Source organism: Desmodus rotundus, chromosome 6, assembly GCF_022682495.2.
Source record: "Desmodus rotundus isolate HL8 chromosome 6, HLdesRot8A.1, whole genome shotgun sequence".
NCBI classification, from domain to species: Eukaryota; Metazoa; Chordata; class Mammalia; order Chiroptera; family Phyllostomidae; genus Desmodus; species Desmodus rotundus.
In genome coordinates, this window is record NC_071392.1 from 131,389,259 (window position 1) to 131,415,012 (window position 25,754).

Sequence of the window (25,754 nt, forward strand, 5' to 3'; positions counted from 1 at the left end):
TTGTCAAATACTAATTGACCGTAAAGACTTGGGTTTATTTCTGGGCTCTCTGTTCTGACCCATTGGTCTATGTGCCTGTTTTTAAGCCAGTACCTAGCTGTTTTGATGACAGTGGCCTTGGAATACAGTTTGATATCAGGTATTGTGATCCCTCCTGCTTTGTTCTTCTTTCTCAAAATTGCTGCAGCTATTCAGGGTTGTTTATGATTCCATATGAACTTCTGAACTGTTTGTTGTATATCTGTGAAATATGCCATGGGTACTCTAATAGGGATTGCACTGAATCTATAAATTGCTTTGGGTAGTATGGCCATTTTGATGATGTTAAATCTTCCAATCCATGAGCATGGTACATGCTTCCATTTGTTTGTGTCTTCCTTAATTTCTTTCTTCAATGTTGTGTAGTTTTCTGGGTACAGGTCTTTTACCTCCTTGGTTAGGTTGATTCCTAGGTACTTTTTTTTTCTTGTTGCTATGTCAAATGGGATTTTTTCCCTGATTTCTGTTTCTGCAGTTTCGTTGTTGGTGTACAGGAATGCCTTTGATTTGTGAGTATTGACTTTGTATCCAGCTGTTTTGCCAAATTCATTTATTAGGTCAAGTAGTTTTTTGGTGGAGTCTATAGGATTTTCCATGTACACTATCATGTCATCTGCAAACAGTGACAGTTTCATTTCCTCCTTTCCAATTTGGATGCCTTTTATTTCTTTCTCTTGTATGATTGCTGTCGCTAGGACTTCCAATACTATGTTTAATAGGAGTGGTGAGAGAGGGCATCCTTGTCTTGTTCCTGATCTTAGTGGGAAAGCTCTAAGTTTTTCTCCATTGAGTATGATGTTGGCTGTAGGTCTCTTATGTATGGCCTTTATTATGTTGAGGAATGCTCCCTCTATTCCCACTTTGCTGAGTGTTTTTATCAGAAATGGGTGCTGTATCTTATCAAATGCTTTTTCTGCATCTATTGATATGATCATGTGATTTTTGTCTTTGCTGTTGTTGATGTGATGTATTATGTTTATTGATTTGCGAATATTGTACCATCCTTGCATCCCTGGAATGAATCCCAATGGTCATGGTGTATGATCTTTGTAATGTATTGCTGGATGTGGTTTGCCAATATTTTGTTGAGAATTTAACATCTATGTTCATCAGTGATATTGGCCTGAAGTTTTCTTTATTTGTTGTGTCTTTATCTGGTTTTGGGATTAGGATGATGCTGGCTTCATAAAAAGTGTTTGGGAGTCTTCCATCAGTTTGGATTTTTTTGGATAGTCTGTGAAGGATAGGGGTTACCTCTTCCTTAAATGCTTTGTAGAAGTCTCCTGTGAAACCATCTTGTCCAGGGCTTTTGTATGTTGGGAGTTTTTTGATGACTGCTTCAATTTCGTCTGCTTTTATAGGTCTGTTGAGGTTTTCTGCTTCTTCTTCATTCAGTTTTGGAAGATTATATTTTTCTAGAAATGTGTCCATTTCACCTAGGTTTTCAAATTTCTTGGCATATAGTTATTCATAGTAATTTCTTACAATTCTTTGTATTCCTGTGGTATCAGTTGTAATCTCTCCTCTTTCATTTCTAATTGTGTTTATTTGGATCCTCTCTCTATTTTTCTTGATGAGCCTACTTAAAGGCTTGTCGATTTTGTTTATCTTTTCAAAGAACCAGCTCCTGGATTCATTGATCCTTAGAATCGTGCTTTTAGTCTCTATGTCATTTAACTCCACTCTGATCCTGGTTATTTCCTTCCTTCTGCTTGCTCTGGGCTGTCTTTGTTGTTTTTCTTCCACTTCTTGTAGGCGTAGGGTTAGGTTGTTTGTTTGAAATGTTTCTATCGTTTTAAGGTAGACCTGTATTGCTATGAACTTCCCTCTCAGGACTGCCTTTCCTGTTTCCTATAGGTTTTGGGTTATTGTGAGTTCATTTTCATTTGTTTCCAGAAACTTTTTGATTTCTTCGCTAATCTCATTCTTGACCCATTCATTGTTTAATAGCATGCTATTCAGTCTCCATGATTTTGAGTGTTTGGTTTTTTTCCTCTGGGGTTGGTTTCTATTTTCATTCCCTTGTGGTCAGAGAAAATGTTTGATATGATTTCAATTTTCTCGAATTTTTGAGGCTTCCTTTGTGTCCTATCATGTGGTCTATCTTTGAAAAAGTTCCATGTACACATGAAAAGAATGTGTATTTTGCTTCTTTGGGATGCTAAGCTCCATATATATCAGTTAAGTCCATTTCATCTAGGGTATAGTTAAGTGACACAATATCCTTGTTGATATTTTGTTTGGGAGATCTGTCCATTTTTGACAGTGGGGTGTTAAAGTCCCCTACTATAATTGTGTTGCTGTCAATATTTTTCTTGAAATCCTCTAAGATTTTCTTTATGTATTAGGGTGCTGCTATGTTGGGTGCATATCTATTTACAGTGTTTATGTCTTCTTGGTGGATTCTTCCTTTGAGTATTATGAGGTGACCTTCTGGGTGTCTTTTTATGGCTCTTCTTTTGAAGTCTATTTCATCTGATATGAGTATTGCTATCCCGGGTTTTTTTCCCCCATCTGTGTGCTTGGAAACTTTGTTTCCAGCTCTTCACTTTCAGTCTGTGTAGGTCTTTTGTCCTGAGATGGTCTCTTGTAGGCAGCATATGTGTGGGTCATGTTTTCTTATCCATTCAACTATTCTATGTCTTTTGATTGGGGCACTTATTCCATTTACGTTTAAGGTTATTATTGATAGATAGTTATTTATTGCCATTTTTTCCTACCTGTGTTCCTCTGTCTTTCCCTTTTCCTTCCTTTGCTTAAAGCAGTCCCTTTAGCATCTCTTGCAGAGCTGGTTTGGTGGAGGTGTATTCTTTTAGACTTCTTTTGTCTGGGAAGCTCCTTATTTGGCCTTCTATCTTGATTGAGAGCCTTGCTGGGTGAAATAGTCTTGGTTGCAGGCCTCTGGTTCTCATTGCTTGGAATATTTTTTGCCATTCTCTTCTGGCTTGGAGCGTTTCCATTGAGAAGTCAGTTGCTAACCTTATTGGGGCTCCCTTTTACGTTACTTCTGTTTCTCCCTTGCTGACTTTAAGATCCTCTCTTTGTCTTGCAATTTTGCCATTTTAATTATGTTGTGTCTTGAAGTGGGCCACTTTGGGTTCCTCTTGCTTGGGACTCTCTGTGTTTCCTGGATTTGGATGACTTTTTCTCTCCTCAGATTAGGGAAATTTTCTATCATTACTTTTTCAAACAGGTTTTCTATGCCTTGCTCGTTTTCTTCTCCTTCTGGTATTCCTATTATACGGATATTATTACGTTTCATGTTGTCCTGCATTTCCCTTAATCCCTCTTCATTCTTTCTGAGCCTCTTGTCCTATTCTTGCTCTTTCTCGGTGTTTTTATCTACTTTGTCCTCCAGCTCACTGATCCAATCCTCTGCTTCATCAAGTCTGATTTTGATTCCTTCTACTGTGTTCTTCAGTTCAGAAATTGTATTCTTCATTTCCTCTTGGCCCTTGTTGATAGTTTCTATTTCCTTTTTCATGTTGATATAGTTTGCAGTGAGTTCATGTAGTTTCCCTGTGGTTTCTGGTTGTTCCCTATGAGCCCAGTGAGTTCCTGATAACCATTGCTTTGAACTCAGTATCTCATAGTTGACTTGCCTCTTTTTCAGTCAGCATTCTTTCTGAGGCTTCCTCCTTTCATTTGGGTATTGTTTCTTTGTCTTCCCATTGTTTGTGAGACTCTTCTTGTTAGCCTCTGCTTCTTAATTTGATTTGTTCTGATTCCCTGGTTTTATGGTATGAACTTCTATGGTAGAATGCCAATGGGATTCAGTGGTGCCGTCTCCTTAATCTCCTGTGCTCACTGGTCTTGAGCTGACATTTATGGGTCTAACGTGGTCTAACTCTGGTCTTTTCAGTGCTCCATGTTTTATTGTCTCACCAGTAGGAAAAGTAGAAAGAAGGGAAAAAAAAAGAGAGAAGGGAAGGAGGGAAAAAGGGAATAGAAAAGGAATGGAAGGAAGGAAGAATAAAAAATGATGGGAAGAAAGATAAGAAGAAGGAATTTTAACAAAAATTAAAACAAAAAAATAAATAAAAGAAGGCAGGAAGAAGAGGAAAAGAAGGTAAAGGATAGAAGGAAGAAGGAATAAGAAAAGAAAGAAGGACAGAAAGAAAGAAGGAATTTAGTGGGAAAGGAGGAAAAAGAAAGAAAGAAAAAAATCTCTTCTGCTGGTTTTAAACCAGTTAGGTTAGTTCTGCTGTTCTTCCTGTCTGTGAAACGGGAGAGGGTGGTTCGAGGGATTGGTTTAACTTTTCTCCCTTCCTGAGCCACACTTTTCGCTGTTGTTCACCCTCTAGTTGAGTTCCTCAGGGTTCTTCTGCTCCCCCCTATGCTTTTAGTTCACCAGTTGTGCTGTCCTTGAGTTGCACCAATTAGGGGCAACTCACACTCCACCTTCTTGCTCTTTGCTGTCTTAGATCCTAGGGTCTCTAGGTTCTCCTTTGGGGTAGTTTAGCCCCCTACTGGGTCAAGTCTTTTCAGGGACTGCAGTCTCCCCTAGTCCTGCAGCTCCCCTCTGCTGGGCATTCTGCCTTTCTCCTAGAGAGTGTGTAGGCCCTGCAGGGCTCTGTGCACAGGGGCTAGGTGGGAGTTGTTCAGAACTGGCGCTTGTAGATGTGGTTGCCTGCAGGCATCCAGGCTGTTGATTGGGTTGCGTGGTGGCTGATCAGTGGCTTTGGGCCTTTGTATGGGGCAGCCAGCCACTGATCCGGGTGCGCACCCACCAGAGGTTTCAGGTGTAGGTGCCCAACCGGGATTTCAGGTGTGGGTGCCCACGTCACTGATGGAGGTGCGCCCCACCCAGGTGCTTTTTGTCTGTGTGCTCAGGCAGCTGGGCCTCTTATCAGGGCGCGCGCCCACCCAGGGTTTCAGGTGGGGGCGCCCCGTCCACTGATCTGGGTGCGAGCTACCAGGGCTTCAGGTGAGTGCTGGGGCTGCTTATCATGCATTCACAGTCCAGGGGCTGAGGGGGGAGGGGCTCCAGAGGCCGAGGCTGCTGTGGAGAATTCTCTAACTAGCCGCTGATTGCCTGTATTTTCTCTTTTTCTTTTCGAGAAATTCTTCCTATTCAAGCCCCCCTGGTCCAGACAAGCATCTGACTGCTCACACACCCCAGCCTGGCTCTCTCCCAAGAATATTGCAGCAGACCCTGCGCCCGGGCCAGGGGCTTCAGCCGCCTTGGTCCCCACGCTGGTCCCAGGGACCTTATTGTCCTTAAGCACTCTTCTTACCATCAGGTCTTTCAGTGTCCTCTATCTTTGGTCTCAGATCTTCATATATGCTGGAATACTGTTGGCTGTTCGCACTGTTACTCACATCAGCTAGGTGTTTCACTGGTGCCTAGGGGAAGTGGACTCTGCTCTCACCTATCTCACCGCCATCTCCTTCTCTTCTTTACCCTTTCCATACTCTGCCACTCTGACCTTTAAGTAGCAGAAAGACACTGGAAGAAAAAAAAGGTCATGGACTCATGAGTTTCCAGTAGCTGAAGAGTTGTCTTGGTTCTGAAGGCAAAATGAGTCTCTACGAAGTTGACACGTGGACATTGGACTAGCAGGTGGAAGTGTCCTCTAGAGTCTGAGTGCAAATCTTTGTCATTCCCTAAATAAACCACTATTGATCGTGTCGCAGCCCATGGTGGAAGGGCAGTAGGCTTCTCCAGTTGCTGTGCTGGTCCCTCTGGGATTTATTGCATCTGCAGGATAGTGCTGGGAGGCTACCCCCAGTTTATGTGGTCTAGCCGAGTGCACTGAGGCACAGCAAAGTCCAGTAGTCAGCCAACCCGAGGAGGTTCATTGCTGATCAAATATGCATGTATTCTATAGCAAGCTTTACAGTGCCTTGAAAATTTTAGTTATTCAATAAAACAAATATCTAGTGCCAGCTTGTTATTGTTTATCTACAGGGTGAGAGAATGATCACATAGGGCAGTTTAAATGATTTGACAATTCAGGACATTTTTTTTTTGTTGGTGGTGGGAGTTGATAGATACTTAGGAAATACAGTGAGCATTGTGGGAAGTTCTAAAGCTATTGAAATGAGTTAATAGGCGTATGGGTTTGGGGCATTTTGTTGAAGGGAATCTGGTAGGCATGTCCTTCCTTGGCAGCTTCCTGTGATTGCCCAGTCATGTCTCCTGACATCAACAGGGCTGCAGGTGTGGGCCAGTACCCTCAGAGTAACAATACCGTGCAGCATTTTGAAAAGTAATTGAGCAGGAGATATTTGATCTTTGTGACTTGAACCATAAGACTTTCTTGGAACCTGTGCAAGGGGTTGGTTGGAACAGAACTTTTCCATCTACACTATGGTCTATAAAAATCATAGTAACTGACTTCATGAGGCTTGAGTGTTTCTTTTGTTATGTTCATCACTCTCTAATTTAATTTTCCTCACATTTGGGATAGTACAGTCTCGCAGGAAGTAACCAGCATTAAAATAACTCAAAGACAGGGCTGTGTCTGGCATGGCCTCAGCAAGAAGAGAGATGGGCTTCACTGCCCTGAAACTGTGGCCAACCTCAGAAGTCCCTGTCCCCGAAAACATTGGTTTCAAAAAGAGGTCAAGTCAACTGGGGGCTTGGCAAGGAGTTCAGAGAACTGGCACTTTTCCCAGCCTGATTGCTGCTTGCATATGGCCTTGGGCATTCTCTCTCTCAACTTAGCTCGCTTCCATTGCACTCAAAAGCAATCTGAGAATAATAATAACATCTGCCCTTGACTTCTTGGAATGCTAAAGGTGACAAATTGTCAGAATCTAAGAGGTCATTTATTTCCTAAGTTTGAAAACAGACTTTAAAGAGCTGAAATGAACATTTCAGGTTATGTTCATGGGACTTCTGAGGAAAGAGGCACTCTTTTTTGTCAACGGTAGGCTAAAAAATTAAAAAGAGTATGATCTGCAATGGTTTTCATGGGGCTTATGAGGATATATGAAGACATCAGCAAGAAGCTGTAATTTCTCACCATCAATCCCCCAAATCATGTTGAAAACAAGTTTCAGGCACCATCTCACTCTAAGAGTGGTCCTTCCATCAGGACTACTGGGCACCTGTTTTGTTCTAAAATGACTTGCAAAGAAATTGGTTTTCTAGAACCCCTTCAAAACTGTATGTAGCACCTAACAGCCTGCTAGGGTTGAATGTTCCCAAGAGAGACAGGCAGAGGTGATGGTAACAGCAGATAGATCACCTCTGCCAATTCTATGTAAACCCTCCCAGCCAGTTACCAGTTGCAGGGCAGCAAACAGTGTCTGAGCTTGTCATGGAGCAAATGGCATCTTTGGGAGTCCTAGAGTCTGACTGTACATGGAGCACTGAGCTCTCAGATTCATTCATCAAGGTGTTTCTGGTAGCTCATTAGTGTCCATGGAAGCCTAAAGTGGCTCATTTTGTATTTTATGTCCTTATCACACTGGGTCATTTTATAGTGTGCAAGATGCTTCAGAAGTGTGATTTGAGGTGTGAAAGAACAGGACTGGTGAGAATGACTACCTGTTTATTTGGTGCTTAACAAGTCTCAGAGCCATGGGCAAATGCTGCACTCTGTTCTCAGTGCCCTGGGCAGTCAGCCTGGGCAGGTGGCAGCCTATCATTTATAAAAAGGCAGATGGCAGTGAGGGGTTTAGGAGTCTCTGGTTTTCTTTTCCTTCTTAAGAGAGAGCTATTTCTACCCTGGGAGAAGGAACTCACCTGTATTGCTGACACTCATTGTGCACTGCTGTTTGGGTCCTATGCTGTTTCCTACTCTCAAATGCTGGTGAGCTATTTAGTCACACAGCTGACATAAGCAAAAGTTTGAGCTTCCCTTCCTTCCAAGGCCATCATGTGGTCATTATTCAGACAAAGCAGGTCATATTCATTCATTTCTGTACTCATTCATCCATTGTTGTGTGTGTGCCACACTGTGTAAGTCGCATCAGTATGCTTCTCTTAATTAATAGGGAACTTGTGAAAAATTTGTTTCCAGGGTTCCCACACACCTGCAGCATCCCAGCCTTCTGTGCTGCTTTGCCTTGTCTGGTCTGTCCTCCAAGTCTTTGGTGATGGTTACCACCAGTAGTACGTTGACTCACCTGCCACTCCCACATTGGGACACTTCAGTTAATGCTGATGGTACACCCTGACCATAATTCACCTTCCTTTGCTCTTTCCCAGCTTTTCTTGGGTCGTCCTCACCCTCACCTTGGCCTCTTCCTTTTTGGCCTCCTTGTGCAACCCCTTGACTTTCCTGTCTTCAGTCATCTGCCTGTGAGTTTCTGCTCAGATGGCTTGTGCTGCCTTATGCTCTTTGTCTTAATGTGTCTGGCAGTGAAAAGTGAATACACAGACGATGATGCTGGTCTCTGGAATTTGCATGTCTTCTTAGCCCTCCATCAAGACCTTAACTTTCACCCTACCATCAGCTCTGGCTTCCATTGGCCCTCTCCCACTTGCCTGTATCATCTCTTTCTTGACTACCTTGAACTTCGGGGCTCATCCCCCTCTTGAGGCCCACTAATCTTTGGACATCCTGTGTTTCTCACTGTAATTCTGTGATGCTGATTGCTTTCTTTGGCTGCTCCCTACTCTGTGACTGGGCACTGAGAGTCCCTGTCCTATCTGCTGGGCTGCACTTTCCCCTGATGCTAGCAGCTGGACTATGACCTGTTCCATGACTGCCCCATATCAGTGGTTGAGCTTGGGGCCAGACTTGTCTCCCTCACCCTGGTACGCCTCTTCCATTGCCATACACGGGCCACACTAGACAAGTGGCAGGGACATTAGAGAGCTATCTCTGGGCCTGTATTGCTTTTGCAGCTTCTCTACCCCATTTCCTTAGCCAGCCTGTTCCCAGCCGATTAAAGACAAATAATTGTTATATTTGATCCTTGTGACTTCTTCAGCTGTCAGGGCAAAGTATACAGGCAAACTGAGGTCCTGCAGCAGCTTGTTGCCAAACCACCAAGGAGCTGAATTCATGCTAGGGCCAGTTTTTTTTTTTTTTTTAATTTAGCAATGGAGATGGCCCTGAGGTCACTCCCTGCATATTTTCTACCAATAAAGACAGGAGTGAAGAAGGATAACAGCTTGGTCTACTGTATGCTGAAGGTAGAATGGTGGGGATTGCCAGCATTCCCAGCTATCCCCACTTTAAAATAGGGACTATAATAGCCTTTATACTTTCCAGGTGCTTAGAATAGGGCTGGTCTTATTGTGAGTGAGAACCATCCATTATTCACTTGGTATACAGTCAACCCCAGGAAACCAGGGCTCTACTTGGTTCACCTATGCGTCCCCGGTTCCTAGAACAGGGCATGACTTGTAACTGATGCTCAATAAATATCTGTTAAATAAAGATCATAGATTGAGCAAGAGAGGGCCTGTGGCTCTCTGGGAAGAATAAGGGGTTTGGTATCTAAAGACCTGGAGTTTGGTCCCATCTCAGCAACTCGTATGCTGAAAAACCTTAAACAAATACTACAACCTACTGAACGTCCATTTTCTCATTTATTTCAGTGGGCATGTTATAAGATATTTTGGTGTCAGCAAGCCTACCAAAATGTGGCTTAAACAGTATGAAGCTTGATGACCTCCCCTATAGGACAACTGATTTCTTCAGTTTGGCCCTGCCAGGGCTCTCTCCAGTGGCCTCATTGTACTTCTGGACATCCCCTCATTATGAGAGCTGCCAACACTCCAAAGCTCCTTTATCTCCTGCGTCTTCTTGCACCTGTATTTATAAGGGAGGGATGCCTTTCTGTGAAGCCTTCCTCCAGCCTCCTCAGGTCCTGTGGGCTGTGATTTCTGTCACATGTCCACATGGTAGCAGGGTCAGATATTGCCATTTCTGAAGGAAAAGGCTGCTTATGTCAGTAGGGAGGGAAGAAGGATCTGGGAGGATGACTATGTCTGTGGTGCAGGAAGCAGACTGTGGCTTCTTCATGGGATGTTGATGATAATATAACTTAATGGGTTGTTAAAAGCAAACAGATCACATAGGTGAAAGTGCAACATTGGCATTCGTAACAGGTGGTTCATACCTATTTCATTGACATTACATTGGTCCAGATATATCTTTAAAAATAAAATGTGAATGTCCTTAGGTGGAGCTTGTTCTCTCCTGTGTGGCCAGTCTTCACCATGCCCTATTGTCTTATATACTTAGTTACTTTACTTATTTTGCTACCTGCCTAGTTCCTCAAGACATTTAATTTTGCAGGCCATGTGGTAGAACATTGTAATGCTCATGTTCAGCTAATTTATTCTTTTTTTGGTCTCTCAAAGTCTTTATGTAAGGTCTGTATTAATATTCTCAACAGGTGTTTTGGTGATCAACTCAATCCCAAAGAATTAAGCTCCAAAGTGTTAAGCAGGCTAATGTACTTTTTAAATTATATTTTATTGTTTATACTATTAGAGTTGTTCCAATTTTTCTTTCTTTGTCCCCTGCCACCCAACATACCCCCTCTCCCTCAGGCAATCCTCACAGTGTTGTCCATGTCCATGGGTCATGCATATATATTCTTTGGCTACTGTATTCCCTATATTGTACTTTATATCCCCATGACTATTATGTAGCTACCAATTTGTACTTTTTAATCCCTTCATCTTTTTCACTCATCCCCCCACACCCCCTGTTTGGCAACCATCAAAACATTCTCTGTATCTGTGATTATGTTTCTGTCTCCTTGTTTCTTTATTTTGTTTTTTAGATTCAATTGTTGATAGATATGTATTATTGTCATTTTATTTGTTCATATTTTTGATCTTCTTCCTAAAGAAGACCCTTTAACATCTCATGTAATACTGGTTTTGTGGTGATGAACTCCTTTGGATTTTTCTTGGCTGGGAAGCTCTTTATCTGTCCTTCCATTCTAAATTATAGCTTTGCTGGGTAGACTAATCTCAGTTGTAGATCCTTGCTTTTCATTACTTTGAATATTTCTTGTCAGTCCCTTCTAGCCTGCAAAGTTTCTTTTGAGAAATCAGATGATAGTCTTATGGGAGATCCCTGGTAGCTAATTAACTTCTTTTCTCTCACTGCTTTTAAGATTCTCTTTGTCTTTAACCTTCGGCATTTCTATTATGATGTGTCTTGGTGTGGGCCTCTTTGCGTTAATCTTGTTTGGGACTCTCTATGCTTCCTGGACTTGTATATCTATTTCCTTCACCAAGTTAGGGAGGTTTTCTGTCATTATTTTTTCAAATAGGTGTCCAATTTCTTGCTTTCTCTTCTCATCTGGCACCATCCCCACCCTGATGAGAATGTTGGTATGCCTGAAGTTGTCCCAGAAGTTCCTTACACTATCCTCAGTGTTTTGGATTATTTTTTTCTGGCTGTTTTGATTGGTTGTTTTCTGCTTTCTTATATTTTAAATCACTGATTTGATTCTTGGCTTCATCCACTCTACTGCTGATTCCCTATGAATTATTATTTATTTCAATTAGTGTATCCTTTGTTTCTGACTGGATCTTTTTTATGCTGTTGAGGTCCTCACTAAGTTCCTTCAGCCATGTTTCTTTGTCTCCTCATTTTGGCAGCCTCCCAGTGTTTGTTTATATGTATTAGGTAGAGGTGCTATGTCTCCCAGGCTTGATAAAGTAGCCTAATACAGTAGGTGTCCTGAAGGGTCCAGTGTCACAGTCTCTCCTATTTCCAAGTTGGATATTCAAGGTACACCCACTGCGTGGGCTGTGTACACCTTCCTCTTATAGTTGAGCCTTGATTGCTGTTGGCACATCCAAGGTCAGCAACTGCCTGTGTTCTGTTCAGGGTCACACAGCATAAGATACAAGTGATACACAAATGGCTGCTACTTGGGCTGAACTTGGAGGTGCCTAGGAGAGGCCAGCCTGTGAACCAAGTCAGGTTCCTGCTAGTACCAGGCCTTGGGCAACTTAGAGAGAAGTATAGGGCTTGTTGAAGCCAGGCGCTGCTTGTTTGAGAGAATTTAGGAAAATCTGAAGCATGGGTCAAGACAAGCCATTCATATGGGAAGGCCACTGGAAACATCTTGGGTGGGCCTAAAAGTTGGGCAGGGCCTCAGGGAATCACCAGGGTTGGGCAAACAGTGTGAGCCAGGTTGATGGAGATTTAGATATGGCACCCACCTGCTGGCTCTGTGGCTCTGTTTGGGGAGCACTCGGAAAAGGAACAATGGCCTCTGCCAGCATTTCTGTCTGGAAGAAAGCTGCCCCTCAGCTCTCACCCTGATGCTGGACTATTCAGTTCCTCCCTGTACATCTCTGATGCCTTTCAATCTGCTGCCCTAGTGCTGGACCTCAGAGGGATTGAGTTCAGGTAAATCTGTGCATTGACCCTTTAAGAGGAACTGCCTGGAATTCCAGCAGTTTCTGTCTTTCATAGTTTCAGTCCCTGCTGCTGGTTTTTACAGCCAGATGTTATGGAGTCTTCTCTTCCTCGCACTGGAACCCTGGGCTGGAGGTCCTGTTGTGGGGCTGGGACCCCTTGCTCCTGAGATATCGCTCCTTATTTTTTTTCACCACGCATGGGTGTACAAACAGCCCTTTCTGCATCTTTGCCTCTCCTACCAGTCTCGGTGTCATTTCTTCTTTAATTCCGTAGTTGTAGGAATTCCATTCAGCTCAGTTTCCGATAGGTCTGAATGATGGTTGTTCTATAGTTTAGTTATTTTGATATAGTTGTGCAAGGAGTCAAGCCTATTTTACCTACACTGCCATCTTGACCAAAAGTTCTTGGCTAAAGTCATTTAAAATACATAATAGTGAGGCGTTAGGGATTTTTATTTTTGTTTTGCTCTAAATATCTAAACTGCAAAGATTGAAACTCAAAATCCTGTAATCAACTAGTTTTTTCTTAATTATACAATTAAATTATTATACATCTTAATTAAAAAGAAAATTCTTTATTTTCTCAGTGGATTTAATCGTGAGTTGGGGAGATCTGGATCTAGATATTCTACTCTCCCTTGTATTGGTCCCCCTTTTCTAAGATCCACTATGAGAGGTACAGGCTGGACATAAGATGGTTACCTGGCCTGCGGCAGCTTCTTTGTTCCCAGAGCTGCCTTGGAAGGTTGGATTTCTCTCTAAGCACTAGAGTCAGTATGGTTTGGACAATGTCTCCTTCGCAATATGGACACTCTTATCAGTTAATCAAAAAACAAGCAAACAAAAAAACAAAAGTACTCCATGTCAGTGTTTGTAGACCATGTGTTTCACAGGGCCTGTTGTGGTTTCTGTTTTTCCTTGATGTGTATCTACCTGCTAACTTGAAAGCTGCGGACATGTCTATATGCAGTACCAATTTATTTTCTTCCTCTTTTTCTTTCTTTCTCATTTGTTTCCTCAAAAAAATTTAACTGATTTCTTGCCTTGAGATATAAATTCCACATTTTGGTTGCATTGGATTCCATGTCTTCTGAGGAAAGGCTTAAATTTATTAGGCTGGTTCACAGTGTTCTCATAAAAAACTTTAGTTTGGAGCATGGAGCCATATGTGATTAGGATTGTTTTAAGCTAAATAATGTAAAAGAATCAACATTACATTGTTTACAGAAACTTGGGCTATGCCTGTTACTTAAGTAATTATCATACATGATTTACAAGCATGGTCCATGATAGGGTGGGAGGTCAAATTGACTTTTCCGCAGTTTTGCCCTCTTGATGGCGCCTCTGAGTCAGTGCAGAAACAAAGCCTTGCTGCCAGGGCAAAGGAGCCTCCAGGAAGCCAGCTATCTTTGGGAATTGTTCCCCATCACCCTCCTAGAATCTGGCTTCTCAACAGCGTTAAAGAGTAGCAAGTGACTAACAGGTTGGATCACAGAGCTTTGAATGAGATTGAATCTTAGCAGCCAGGGGAAGCTTGATTTGGTTGTTACTGGTTATATTCACATTTTCTATATTTACTCTAAAGAAGGGAAACAAAACATGATTTTTTAAAATGATCATGCTTTTTCTGTGTCTAACTTAGATGCACTTATGATTTTATATTTATGTGTGTATATATGCAAAATCTATCTGTAGATATATACACATATATGTAACATACACGTGTATAAATACATATACTGGATGGAACTAGAGAGCATTATGCTAAATGAAATAAGCCAGGCAGTGAGGGACAAATACCATATGATCTCACCTTTAACCGGAACATAATTAACAAAAGAAAAAAGCAAGCAAAATATAACCAGAGACATTGAAGTTAAGAACAATGTAACAATAGCCAGAGGGGAGTGGGGAGGGGACAGTGGGGAGAGGGGTTTGCAGGAACTACTATAAAGGACACATGGACAAAATCAAGGGGGAGGGTGGAGGCGGGGGAGGGAGGTGGGTTTGGATGAGGTGGGGTGGAGGGATGGGGAGAAAATGCAGACAACTATAATTGAATAACAATAAAAATTTAAAAAATAAATAAAATAAATTGCTAAAGATGAAAAAATACATATACTGACAGTGATGTAAATGTAAACTGCTGGCAGGAAATGGCAGCATATCACAGTTCACTGCAGAACATTAATTTCCACATGTTTGAATTTCATGAACTAGGAATATAAAAAAATAAAAAAGAAATTAGAGGATCCAGCAGGGTTGCCAATTTCATGTTTTCCAAGATCATTAAAACTTTTTTTTTTTTTGGTGCTGGATGTTAACTACACTATTGTGATGGTCTTTTCACAATATAGTTGATCCCTGAACAACACAGGTTTGAACTACACATGGATTTTTTCAATAAATACTGTAAATGCATTTTCTCTCCCTTATGATTTTCTTTCTTTTCTTTTTTTAAATTGTTGTTCAAGTGCAGTCATCTCCATTTTCCTGTTGCCACTTTCTCCCTCCCCACCTCCCACCTCCCACCCTCAATCCTTCCCCCTTTGGCTTTAGTCCATGGGTCGTGTATACATGTTCCTTGGCGATCTTTCCCCTATTTTCCCTCATTATCCCCCTTCCACCTCCCCTCTGGTTACTGTCAGTTTGTTCTTTACTTCAATGTCTCTGGTTATATTTTGCTTGCTTGTTTGTTTTATTGATTAGGTTTTACTTATAAGTGAGATCATATGGTATTTGTCTTTCGCTGCCTGGCTTATTTCACTTAGCATAATGCTCTCCAGTTCCATTCATGCTGTCACTAAGGGTGGGAGCTCCTTCTTTCTTTCTGCTGCATAGTTTTCCATTGTGTAAATGTACCATAGTTTTTTTTTTTTTTTAAGATTTTATTTATTTTTAGAGGGGAAGGGAAGGAGAAAGAGAGGGAGAGAAACATTAATGTGTGGTTGCCTCTCAAGTGTCCCCTACTGGGGACCTGGCCTGCAACCCAGGCTTGTGCCCTGACTGGGAATTGAACTGGTGACCCCTTGGTTCACAGGCCCATGCTCAATCCACTGAGCTACACCAGCCAGGTCATACCATAATTTTTGATGCATTCATTTATGGATGGGTACTTAGGTTGCTCCTAGCACTTGGCTATTGTAAATTGTGCTGCTATGAACATTGGGATTCATAGGTTCTTTTGAATTGGTGTTTCAGGGTTCTTAGGGTATGATTTTCTTAATAACGTTTTCTTTTCTCTAGCTTACTTTATTGTAAGAATACAGTATATAATACATACAACATACAATATATGTGTTAATTGATGGTTTATGGTATTGGCATGGTTTCCAGTCAACAGTAGGCTATTAGTAATTAAGTTTTGGAGGAGTTGAAAGTTCTACATGGAGATCAATTGTCATACAAATACTGAATCATTATTTTGTACATTTGAAATTAATATGTTTTATGTTGATTATATCTCAATAATTTTTTTAAATTTGCAATAAATGCATATCACATAAAGTTTACTGTCCTAATAACCATTCTTAAGTGTACAGCTTAACAACATTATATACATTCACATTGTACAATTCAGGATCATTTTGCAAGAAAATAAAAAGAGAGAGGGTGAGACATAAGGACTCCATCTACTACCCTCATCATTTCATAAAAGAAGAGCATTTTAACACCAAAAGGAAAACAAGGCTGTCATAGATGCGAGAAATTCCTCCCTAACCTGTGGTGGAATGGTACAGAAAAAAATGATCATCCAGGGAAAAATAATAGTACAGAGAAAAACATAGCAAGGAATTCTGTACAGTCATTACTTAGATTTTTTAAAATGCTAACTTTTTCTCCTCTTTGCTCCTGGTCATTCCTACTCAAAGTGACTGTACATGAACTGTCGTTACTGGGCCATGAAGACACAAAGAGCTTATGCTAGAATGAAATGAGGTACACCACTAAGCATGCAATTCAGTAGCTGATACTTTTTCACAGCAAGATTTTGTTGATGAAGGAAGCAGCATGTTGATTTACCTCTTGGCCCTTGCATCTTATCATCAATGGTCCAAGTGCCAATAGCAAGGAAGTCACATAATGGCACAGTCAGCAACCCTGCTTTAGATCTCATTGTGTTTTTATAGAAGTAAAAGTTACAGTTGATGCCTACATATATTCATTCTGATATGATTGCATTCTCTTCTTTCTCTCCAAAATTAACTAGTGTACTGAAGTTGGTTTGTATTCTCCCAGTTCATACTATTCTGCATGAGCCCATTAGAATATGTAGTGTTGTTTTGTGTAAATGAAACCCTGTTTTATATAGTCTTCTGAAAAAGTATGATTTTAGAGACTTACCATTTTGATACACGTATATCTGCTTTTACAGTATTGCTTTTTCTGACTCCACATATTATATTTATCTGTACTCCTGTCAGTGGACCTTTGGGTTGTATCTAGGTTTTTGCTAATGTAAACAACAATGCAGTGCACAATCCTATGAGCCTTTCCTGTGCACAGGAGTGTGAATTTATCTAGGGGAGTTATCTCGGAGGAGAGTCAGTGGGTCAAAGTGAAGTGATATATTCAGTCACAAAATCAAATTAGCATGTTAACAACCTAGTTGTTTCATACAGCTCTTCAGGTAAATGGTGAGTGGGAAAGATAACAATTGGAAGTCAATCATCAATAAAATTGGTTTTCTGGACCAAACTCAGAGCTTCTGATTGTTGATCTATCTAAAGATTTAGTTGCAAGTCTGTCTGTAATATAGAGATGATGTGACAGGTCGGTTATAGTGACTTTTCTTTGTCTTTGTATATGGGGTAGGGACCAGTCAGGAAAAGCCAGCCCTTCATTAAGTTTCCCCCTTTGCTTGTGAACTAGAAAATATTTGCAGTTATGGTCGGGAGGCAGATGATACTGGGTGTTGCTATTTCTTGGACTTTGTTACAGATAGCTTCTTTGGTCCAAGAAAATGCCATGGGTCAAAACCTGGCCAATCTTCTCCACATGTTTCTCAGAAGGCCTTTCTGGAGTGGCTGTGTTGTTGCTCAGAGTGTTAGGTGATCTAAGTTTCTTTTGACCATCTAGTCTGTGGTTTTGTTGGACAATTTGAGGAGATAGGCAGGGGAGAAGTAGACTCAGATTCTTTGGGATTGGATGTCAGAGGTATGTCCCCTGCCGGTCTGGAGGAAGTCTTGAGAGGGTTCCCATGGCCAGTGTCCCTGTGTAGCCACCATCAGCCTTATAGGAGGACTTGGAGTTTTGGCTATGGATGAGTCTCAAAGAACAAACTGTTAACTGAGATGATGTCTTAGTGTGCTTAATGTACTTTATTCATAGCCTCTCTCTTATCTTTAGTAAATAGTGAAGTGTTTTGGTCATTTTTTAAAAAACAGTAAATGGGAACACAACTTGGTAAGAAAAAGCTATAGAGACATCAAAGAAAAAATAAGACTAACAGCCTTTTCATTTATAGGGCTATCAAGTCTGTTAGTTGACCTTCCCAAATACCACATGACAAAGCTGAGTTATGGGGGAGGAGTGGTCTGAGAGAGATCACACATACGACTAATATGTGTTAATGATGCAGGTGCCTGACTGATAAACATTTTGTGTATAATTTGTGCATCAGAACCACTGTGGTCACCAGGTTATCAGATAAAAGCTTTTTTTTGGTTGCTGTTTGTGAAGTAATTAGTGTTTTGTGCAAACAGACACATGTTTATATCTGCAAAATATTTTTTTTTTACTTTTGATAATCAGCTGTCAAAGCTTGAAAAACAACAGCAGAGGAAAGAAAAGACCAGAGCCAAAGGGCCTTCTGAATCAAGCAAAGAAAGAAATGTTCCTCGCAAAGAAGACCGCAGTGCCAGCAGTGGGGCTGAGGGTGACGTGTCTTCTGAACGGGAACCGTAGACTTCAGGGATGGAACTCAGGTAGGAGGGTCTCTTCCCTGCATGGCTCCATCTTCTCATATTTTGGGCAACCAACAATGAATAGAGAACAGAATGACTTTTGATGTTGAATTCATTTTATGGACATTCATCTATAGCTTCCTTCAATTCACTGACTTAGAAGATGGAGAGAAAAGTCAAAATGTGGAAGAAGCAGGTACCCATGGCCTGGAGTGTTCACCTAGGAGGTTCTGTGTATTTTACCTTCTTCAGTTGCCTATGTCAGTTGACAACTGCTGCTACTATTAGCATTTCTAGAGTGTTCACAGATCCAGAATCTAGACCTGGAGCTTCACACGAGCTCTCACCGTTGGTCCCTCCTCTCCATTCTTGCTCTTGGCATCTCCTTTGGCCACCGTCGTTATTTGTGTCAGCCTTCTCTCATAATTTCCAGCCTAGTGTTCTGCCATCCTTCACTTCATCTGGCATAGCATTGCTAGTTTACTTTTTCTAAAACAGGGTTTTATTCTTACCACTTCCATACATAGGAATGGGTCTCAGTGATTTGGCGTTAACTCCACCTCCCTGCTTGAAGATCAGAGGCCTCTAAAACTTGATCCATTTGTCTTAAGTTCATTCCCTCAGTGAACATATTGTCAAGAGCATCTTACTTGGAGTTCACAAGCCTGGTGAGAAGCATAGAAATAATTATGCTCCAGCATGGTCCACTGTGGTGGTGACGGGATGTGAGATAGGGTGGAGATGGAAGTAGGGGAGGCTCCATGAAGGAGAGAACTCTGGAACTGGATGTGTAGATATGGGGAGATAAGAGGTGAGGGTATGGAGCTGCCTAAGCCTAGAAAAGAGCAGGTGCTAATGTTGAGGGAGAGGAACAAGGGCAGATGAGTGTTGGAACAGAGGTACTCCCCTGAAGAATGGCTGAAGTGTTGGGTACAAATGATGGTGGGGGTTGTCCAGGGAGCATCTCTGAAGTTAGAGAAGTAGGAGGGTTCTGGGCCATAGAGATCTGGGTGTAACTTTGAGAAATTTGGATTTTATCCTATGGTGCTAGGAAACCTCTGAAAGGTTTTAAATACACAAGGGACATAATCAGATACCAAGTTTAAAAAGATCACTCTAATGCAATCTTGGACAATGAGGCTGGAAGCAGATAGGCCACTTTGGAGGCAGTTGCAGAAACCAAGAGAGGATCAAGGTCTTTGGAACCTTCAGTTTATAGACTGGTTCAAACCAAGTCAGCAGACAGGTTTGTCCTGGAGATGCCAAATTGTGACACAGGAGAACATTTGTAAGGTTTTCTGCCTTCTCTTTTCCTTATGAAAAGGAAGAGGATAGAAGTCTATCTATGAAATGTCCTTTAGGTCACACACTGTGGGGGAGCTTTGCCAGCAGAGTCCCCCATCTGCCACAAATGAAAATAAGTCTACCAAGACATAATCTGCTTGGGGAGGAAAGGTGGCCAATCTCTCAAAGGTGAAGGACCAAGAGCCTTTTCCTCAGTGGGCTTTAATTGGGTTCATTTTGCACAGGAATACAGGTAAAGCTCATCAATCATTGTCAGGCAGTAAGGATCAAACAATAGATAACATACAAAGAACTCTGAGGGCTTATTCTGAGTCAGGGTCAGTTAGCTAAAGGGCTATAAAACTTTGGGAAACAAGCTCCTTTCATGCTTGTACCTTATCAGAAAATTGAGGATATTCTTAGCAAAGCAGGTTTCACAGGGTTTCATGTATTCTTTCTTAGGCCTGATTGCTCCAGGGATCCGCCCTTTCCAGCACAGGATTGCACCGCCCTCTGTCATTGTTTCAGGCTTAAGTCAGGCATGGGAAGTAAGGCAGCCAAGAGATAGGAGACTTCTTGCAGACAGAATGAGGACTCAGGCTCTGTCGAAGCTGAGGGGTGAGGGTCCATCACCACCTTTTTCTATAGTCCCCCAAGTCCTTCCCTGAGGGCCTCTTTGTGACCATGCCTGTCTTAGGTCATCCCTCCCTTGAGGAATCTTACCCATCATTGGCTAACTGGTCAGGCTCAGGGTCAAGCAGGGTAAAGTAAAGTGGGCAGAGGTGGTGCCCCTGCCAGGGAGATAAGCTTTGTCTCCCTAATGGCTTATGGTCCCCAGGTCTCTGACTCAGCCTTAGCCATGAGGGGTTACAGCTTCTAAAACCAGGCAGGGCCATTCCCAACAACATACTACTAGATATTGAGGTATATTACAGAGACCATAGTGATAATTTGGTGCAAGGGAAACCAGCTTTTAAACATAAACAGAGCAAAGGAACAGAATAGAGCTCAGAAAAGAAGATGAAGGGATTAGCCAAAGAACATATTCATATATGTGTACCTCATAGACACAGACCACAGTGAGGTGATGGCCAGGGGGATGGTGTGGGCAGGGGCTGGGCGGAGGTGGGCAGAGGGAGGAAAATGGAGTTGTCTGTAATAGTGTCAAGGATTCAAAAAATTAAAAAAAAAAGAATGTGTTGTGGATTTATGGATAGTCCCACCAGGCTGGGGTGGGAGGTGGCAGATTGGAGGGTAGTTTTTCTGGAGCTGCTTCTCAAACTTCCTCCGCCTCTAGGGAGCATGCTAGAGAGAACATCTCAGCACTTGCTTCTGGTCCCCAAATGAAGGATAAAGGGCTGGTTAATACAATTACTATGATGGCCAGGGAGCTATTTGTTAGGCCAGAATTTCGAAGTGCACAGTTCCTTGGTTCAGAAGAAAAATCTCATCTGATTTTCTTTCTTGGGCTGAAGCCAACTGCCCGGCCTTCATGCTTTTTTACTCTCTTGGCCTCACTCAGGCACGGCACCATTTCTTTTCCCTTTAGTGTTAAGATGAAGAACAGGCTGTCGCCTGGTTAGCTGTGACCTTAAACAAGTTAAAAAAGTAAAATTTTAGACTCCCATGATGAATTCAATAAATAGAAAGGAAATAAAAATATATACAGTGGCACCTCAGTACTTGTCATTAATTCGTTCTGAAACTCGTGTCAAGTGCTGAAACCAATGAGTACTGAATGCGATGAGTGATGAAGCATTTTCTCTTGTGGGGCAGTGTCATGACTCGTACAAGCTGTAGCATGTGCGATGAATCCTGAGCAAGTGCCAAGTGCTGAAATATTTTTTTCTTGTCAAAATGCAGTAAGTACAGTGTTTGATGAGTTCTGAAGCTGATGAGTCCCAAGGTGTGACTATATAAATACTCATCTTCCAGTAACCAAACCCAGCTTATTCACCTAAACATGCACACACAACCACAAATTCAAATGTTTATTGGAGCTTTGTATTTTTTTCAGATAAATACATGTTATTTATGTATTTATTTTAATTTTTTGTTTCACCTTGTACTTTCTTTTTTTAGTATTTTTTCCATTACCATTTATCCCCTCTATATCATCTTATACCTTCACCCACCCCCTCCCTTCACAATCACCACACTGTTGTCCAGGTCCCTGAGTTCTCTCTTTTTTTTTGCTTGATTCCTCCACCTCCTCAAACCCCACCCTAGAGCTGTCAGCCTGTTCTCTATCTATGAGTCTGTCTCTGCTCCTTAGTTTAGTTTTTTCATTAAATTCCACATATGAATGAAATCATTTGGTACTTGTCTTTCTCTGAATACTTACTTCACTTAGCATAATGTTCTCCAGGTCCATCCATGCTGTCACAAACAGCAAACTTTCTTCTTTTTTATGGCCAAGTAGTATTCCGTAGTGTAAATGTACCGTAGCTATTTTATCCACTCATCCAGTGATGGACACTTGAACTACCTTCAAATCTTGACTATTGTAATTGATGAGGCAATGAACATAGGGGTGCATGTATTCTTTGGTATTAGTGTTCGGTTATCTTTGGTTAAATTCCCAGAAGTGGAGTTGCTGGGTCATAAGGCAGTCCCACTTTTAATTTTTTGAGGTATCTCCATACCGCTTTCCACAGTGGCTGCACCAATCTGCATTCCCAACAACAGTGCACAAGGGTTCTCCTTTCTCCACATCCTCGCCAATGCAAGTTGTTTGTTGATTTAATGATGGTAGCCATTTTGACAGGTGTGGTGGTATCTCATTGTGGTTGTAATTTGCATTTCTCTGATGATTAGTGACATTGAGCATCTTTTCATATGTCTATTGGCTATTGTATGTCCTCTTTGGAAAAGTGTCTATTCAGGTCCTTTGCCCATTTTTTAAATTGTTTTTTTTGGTGTTGAGTTTTATAACTTCTGTATACATTTTGGATATTAATCCCTTGTCAGATGTATTGATGAATATGTTCTCCCATTCAGTGGGTACTCTTTTCATTTTGTTGATGTTTTCCTTTCCTGTGAAAAATGTTTTAATTTTATGTAGTCCCATTTGTTTATTTTTTCTTTTGTTTCCCTTGACAAAGAGATATATCAGAAAGTATATTGCTATGAGAAATGTCTGAGATTTTACTGCCTCTTTTCTTCTAGGATTTTTATGGTTTCTAGTCTAACATTTGAGTCTTTAATCCATTTTGAGTTTATTCTTGTGTGTGGTGTAAGAATGTGGCCTGGTTCCATTTTTTTTGCAGTGTAATTCCCAACATCTGATATTGAATAAACTATCTTTAGCCCATTCTATGTTTTTGCCTCCTCTGTCAAATATTGACTATGAAGGCATGGGTTTATTTCTGGGCTGTTTGTTCTGTTCCATTGATCTATGTGTCTGTTTTTATGCAAGTACAATGCTGTTTTTATTACTAAGGCATTGTTGTATAGGTTGATGGTAGGTAGCATGATTCCTCCAACTTCCTTCTTCTTTTTCAGGATCACTGTTGCTATGTGGGGCCTTTTGAGGTTCCATATAAATTTTTGGAGTACTTGTTCTAGTTCTGTAAAATACGTTATTGGGATACTGATAGTTTACATTGAATCAGTAGATTGTCTTGGGTAGTATGGACATTTTAATGACATTAATTCTTCCTGTCTGCAAACACAGTACATGCTTCCACTTATTTTTGTATCTTCTATTTCTTTCTTCAGTGTCTTCTAATTGTCCAAGTACAGTTCTTACACATTCTTGGTTAAATTTATTCCCACGTATTTTATTCTTTTTGAAGCAATTGTGAATGGGATTGTTTTCTTACTTCCTGATAGTTCATTATTGGTGTATAAAAATGCAACTGATTTCTGGATATTAATTTTCTATCCTGCTACTTTACTGAATTGATTTATCGGTTCTTGTAATATTTGGTAGAATCTTTATGTTCTTTAAATACAGTATCATGTCATCTACAAAAATGGCATTTTTCCTTCGTCTTTTCCAATTTGGATGCCTTTTACTTTTTTTTCTTGTCAGACTTCTATGGCTAGGACTTCCATTACTATGTGGAATAAGAGTGGTGAGAGTGGACATTCTTGTTTTGTTCCCAATCCTAAGGAAAACATTTGTAGTTTTTGCCCATTGAGTATGAGATTGGCTTTGAGTTTGTCATATATGGCCTTTTTTATCCATTGATGTATGTTCCTCTATTGCCACTTTGCTGAAAGTATTTTATCATAAATAGGTGCTGGATTTTATCAAATGCTTTTTTTGCATCTATTGATATGATCATGTGGTTTTTATCCTTCATTTTGTTTATGTGGTATATGACATTTATTGATTTTTGAATGTTGTTCTGACCTTGAATCCTGGAATAAATCCCTTTGATCATGGTGTATGATCTTTTTGATGTATTGCTGTATTCAGTTTGCAAATACTTTTTTGAGGATTTTAGCATCTATATTCATCAGGGATATTGGCCTATAATTATTTTTTGTAGTGGTTTTCTTTGGTTTTGGAATTAAGATAATGCTGGCCTTGTAAATGAGCTTGGGAACCTTGCCTCCTCTTGGATTTTTTAAAGTAGTTTGAGAAGGAGAGGTGTTAGTTCTTGGAGTGTTCGGTAAAATTCACTTGTGAAGCCATGTGGTTCAGGGTTTTTGTTTGTTGGGAGTTTTTATAAATTACTGCTTCAATTTCACAAGTTGTAATCTGTCTATTCAAATTCTCTGATTCCTCCTGATTTAGTTTTGGAAGATTGTATGTTTCTAGGAATTTATCCATTTTGTCCAGGTTGTCCATTTTGTTGGCATATAGTTGCTTGTAATATTTTCTTACCATCCTTTGCATTTTTTTTGCTGTCAGTTGTTATTTGTCTTCTTTAATTTCTGATTTTATTTATTTGGTTCCTCTCTCTTTTTTTCTTGATGAGTCTGGTTAAGGGTTTTGTCAATCTTGTTTATTTTCTCAAAGAACCAGCTCTTGGATTCATTGATCTTTTTCTATTTTGTAGAATATTTCATTTATTTCTGCTCTGATTTTTATTTCCTTGTTTTCTACTCACTTTGGGCTTTGTTTGTTGTTCTTTTTCAAGTTCCTTTAAGGGTAAAGTGAGATTGTTTATTTAAGCTTTTCCTTATTTTTTGAGATTGGCCTATAACACTGTGAATTTCCCTCTTAAGACAGATTTGCAATTGGCAAGTCCTCTTTTTCATTTGTTTCAAGATATCTTTTTATTTCTTCCTTGATCTCATTGCTAACCCATTCATTGTTCAATAACATGATATTTAGCCTCCATGTCCTTGTGTGTTTTTCATTTTTCTTGTGATTGCTTTGTAGTTTCATAGCATTATGGTCAGAAAAGATGCTTGATATAATTTCAGTCTTCTTGAATTTATTAAGACTTGTTTTGTGTCCTTACATGTGGTCTATCCTAAAAAATGTTCCATATGCACTTGAAAAGAATGTATATTCTGCTGCTTTGGGATGAAATGCTCTAAAGATATAAATTAAGTCCATTCGATCTAGTGTGTCATTTAAGGCTGCCACCTCCTTGTTGATTTTCTGCCTGGAAGATCTATCCATTGATGTCAATGGGGTATTAGAATTCCCTACTTTCACTGTATTTTTGTTAGTCTCTCCTTTTAAGACCATCAAGATTTGCCCTACATATTTCGGTGCTCCCATGTTGGGTGCATAGTATTTTACTAGGGTTATACCCTCTTGTTGGATTGTTCCCTTTATCATTATGCAGTGTCTTCCTTTGACTCTTACTATAGCCTTTGTTTGAAAGTCTGTTTGGTTAAAGTATTCCCACACCATCTTTTCTTCCTTTCCAATTACATGGAACATCTTTTTCCATCTTTTTAACTTTCAGGTTGTGTGTATCTTTCGTTATGAGGTGAGTCTCTTGAAGAGTAGTGGGAACTCCAAAAAACCCAGAATTATCTTCTGGAAGGCTGGTCCCTTGTAGTACAGGCTTCCCCTGTTATGTGAGTGTTCCAGAAATCCATCTGAATCAGTGTACCAGCTGATGTTATTGCAAGAGATTGCATTGGCTTTTGTGAATTTTTTTGAAGACTCTTTCAGTGCATTTGCCCATTTTGTGATGGGTGATTTATGAGCACACCTGCCCACACATTGCTGAGTGGTGAGCAATTTTTGACCAGAAATGGCATGAACCTGAACCCCACACTCCATATTCACCCTATCTCACCCCGAACAACTT

General features: G+C 40.7%; 1 protein-coding gene across 1 annotated transcript in view; it reads left to right on the top strand.

Moving 5' to 3' along the window:
- Positions 1-25,754, top strand: part of DTD1 (D-aminoacyl-tRNA deacylase 1) — a 229,272-nt gene that overhangs the window by 180,900 nt on the left and 22,618 nt on the right. The window contains exon 5 of the mRNA XM_024559888.2: positions 18,092-18,264. Within this exon, the coding sequence (XP_024415656.1) occupies positions 18,092-18,244 (153 nt within the window). The 3' untranslated portion in view covers positions 18,245-18,264. The remainder of the gene's footprint in view (positions 1-18,091; positions 18,265-25,754) is intronic.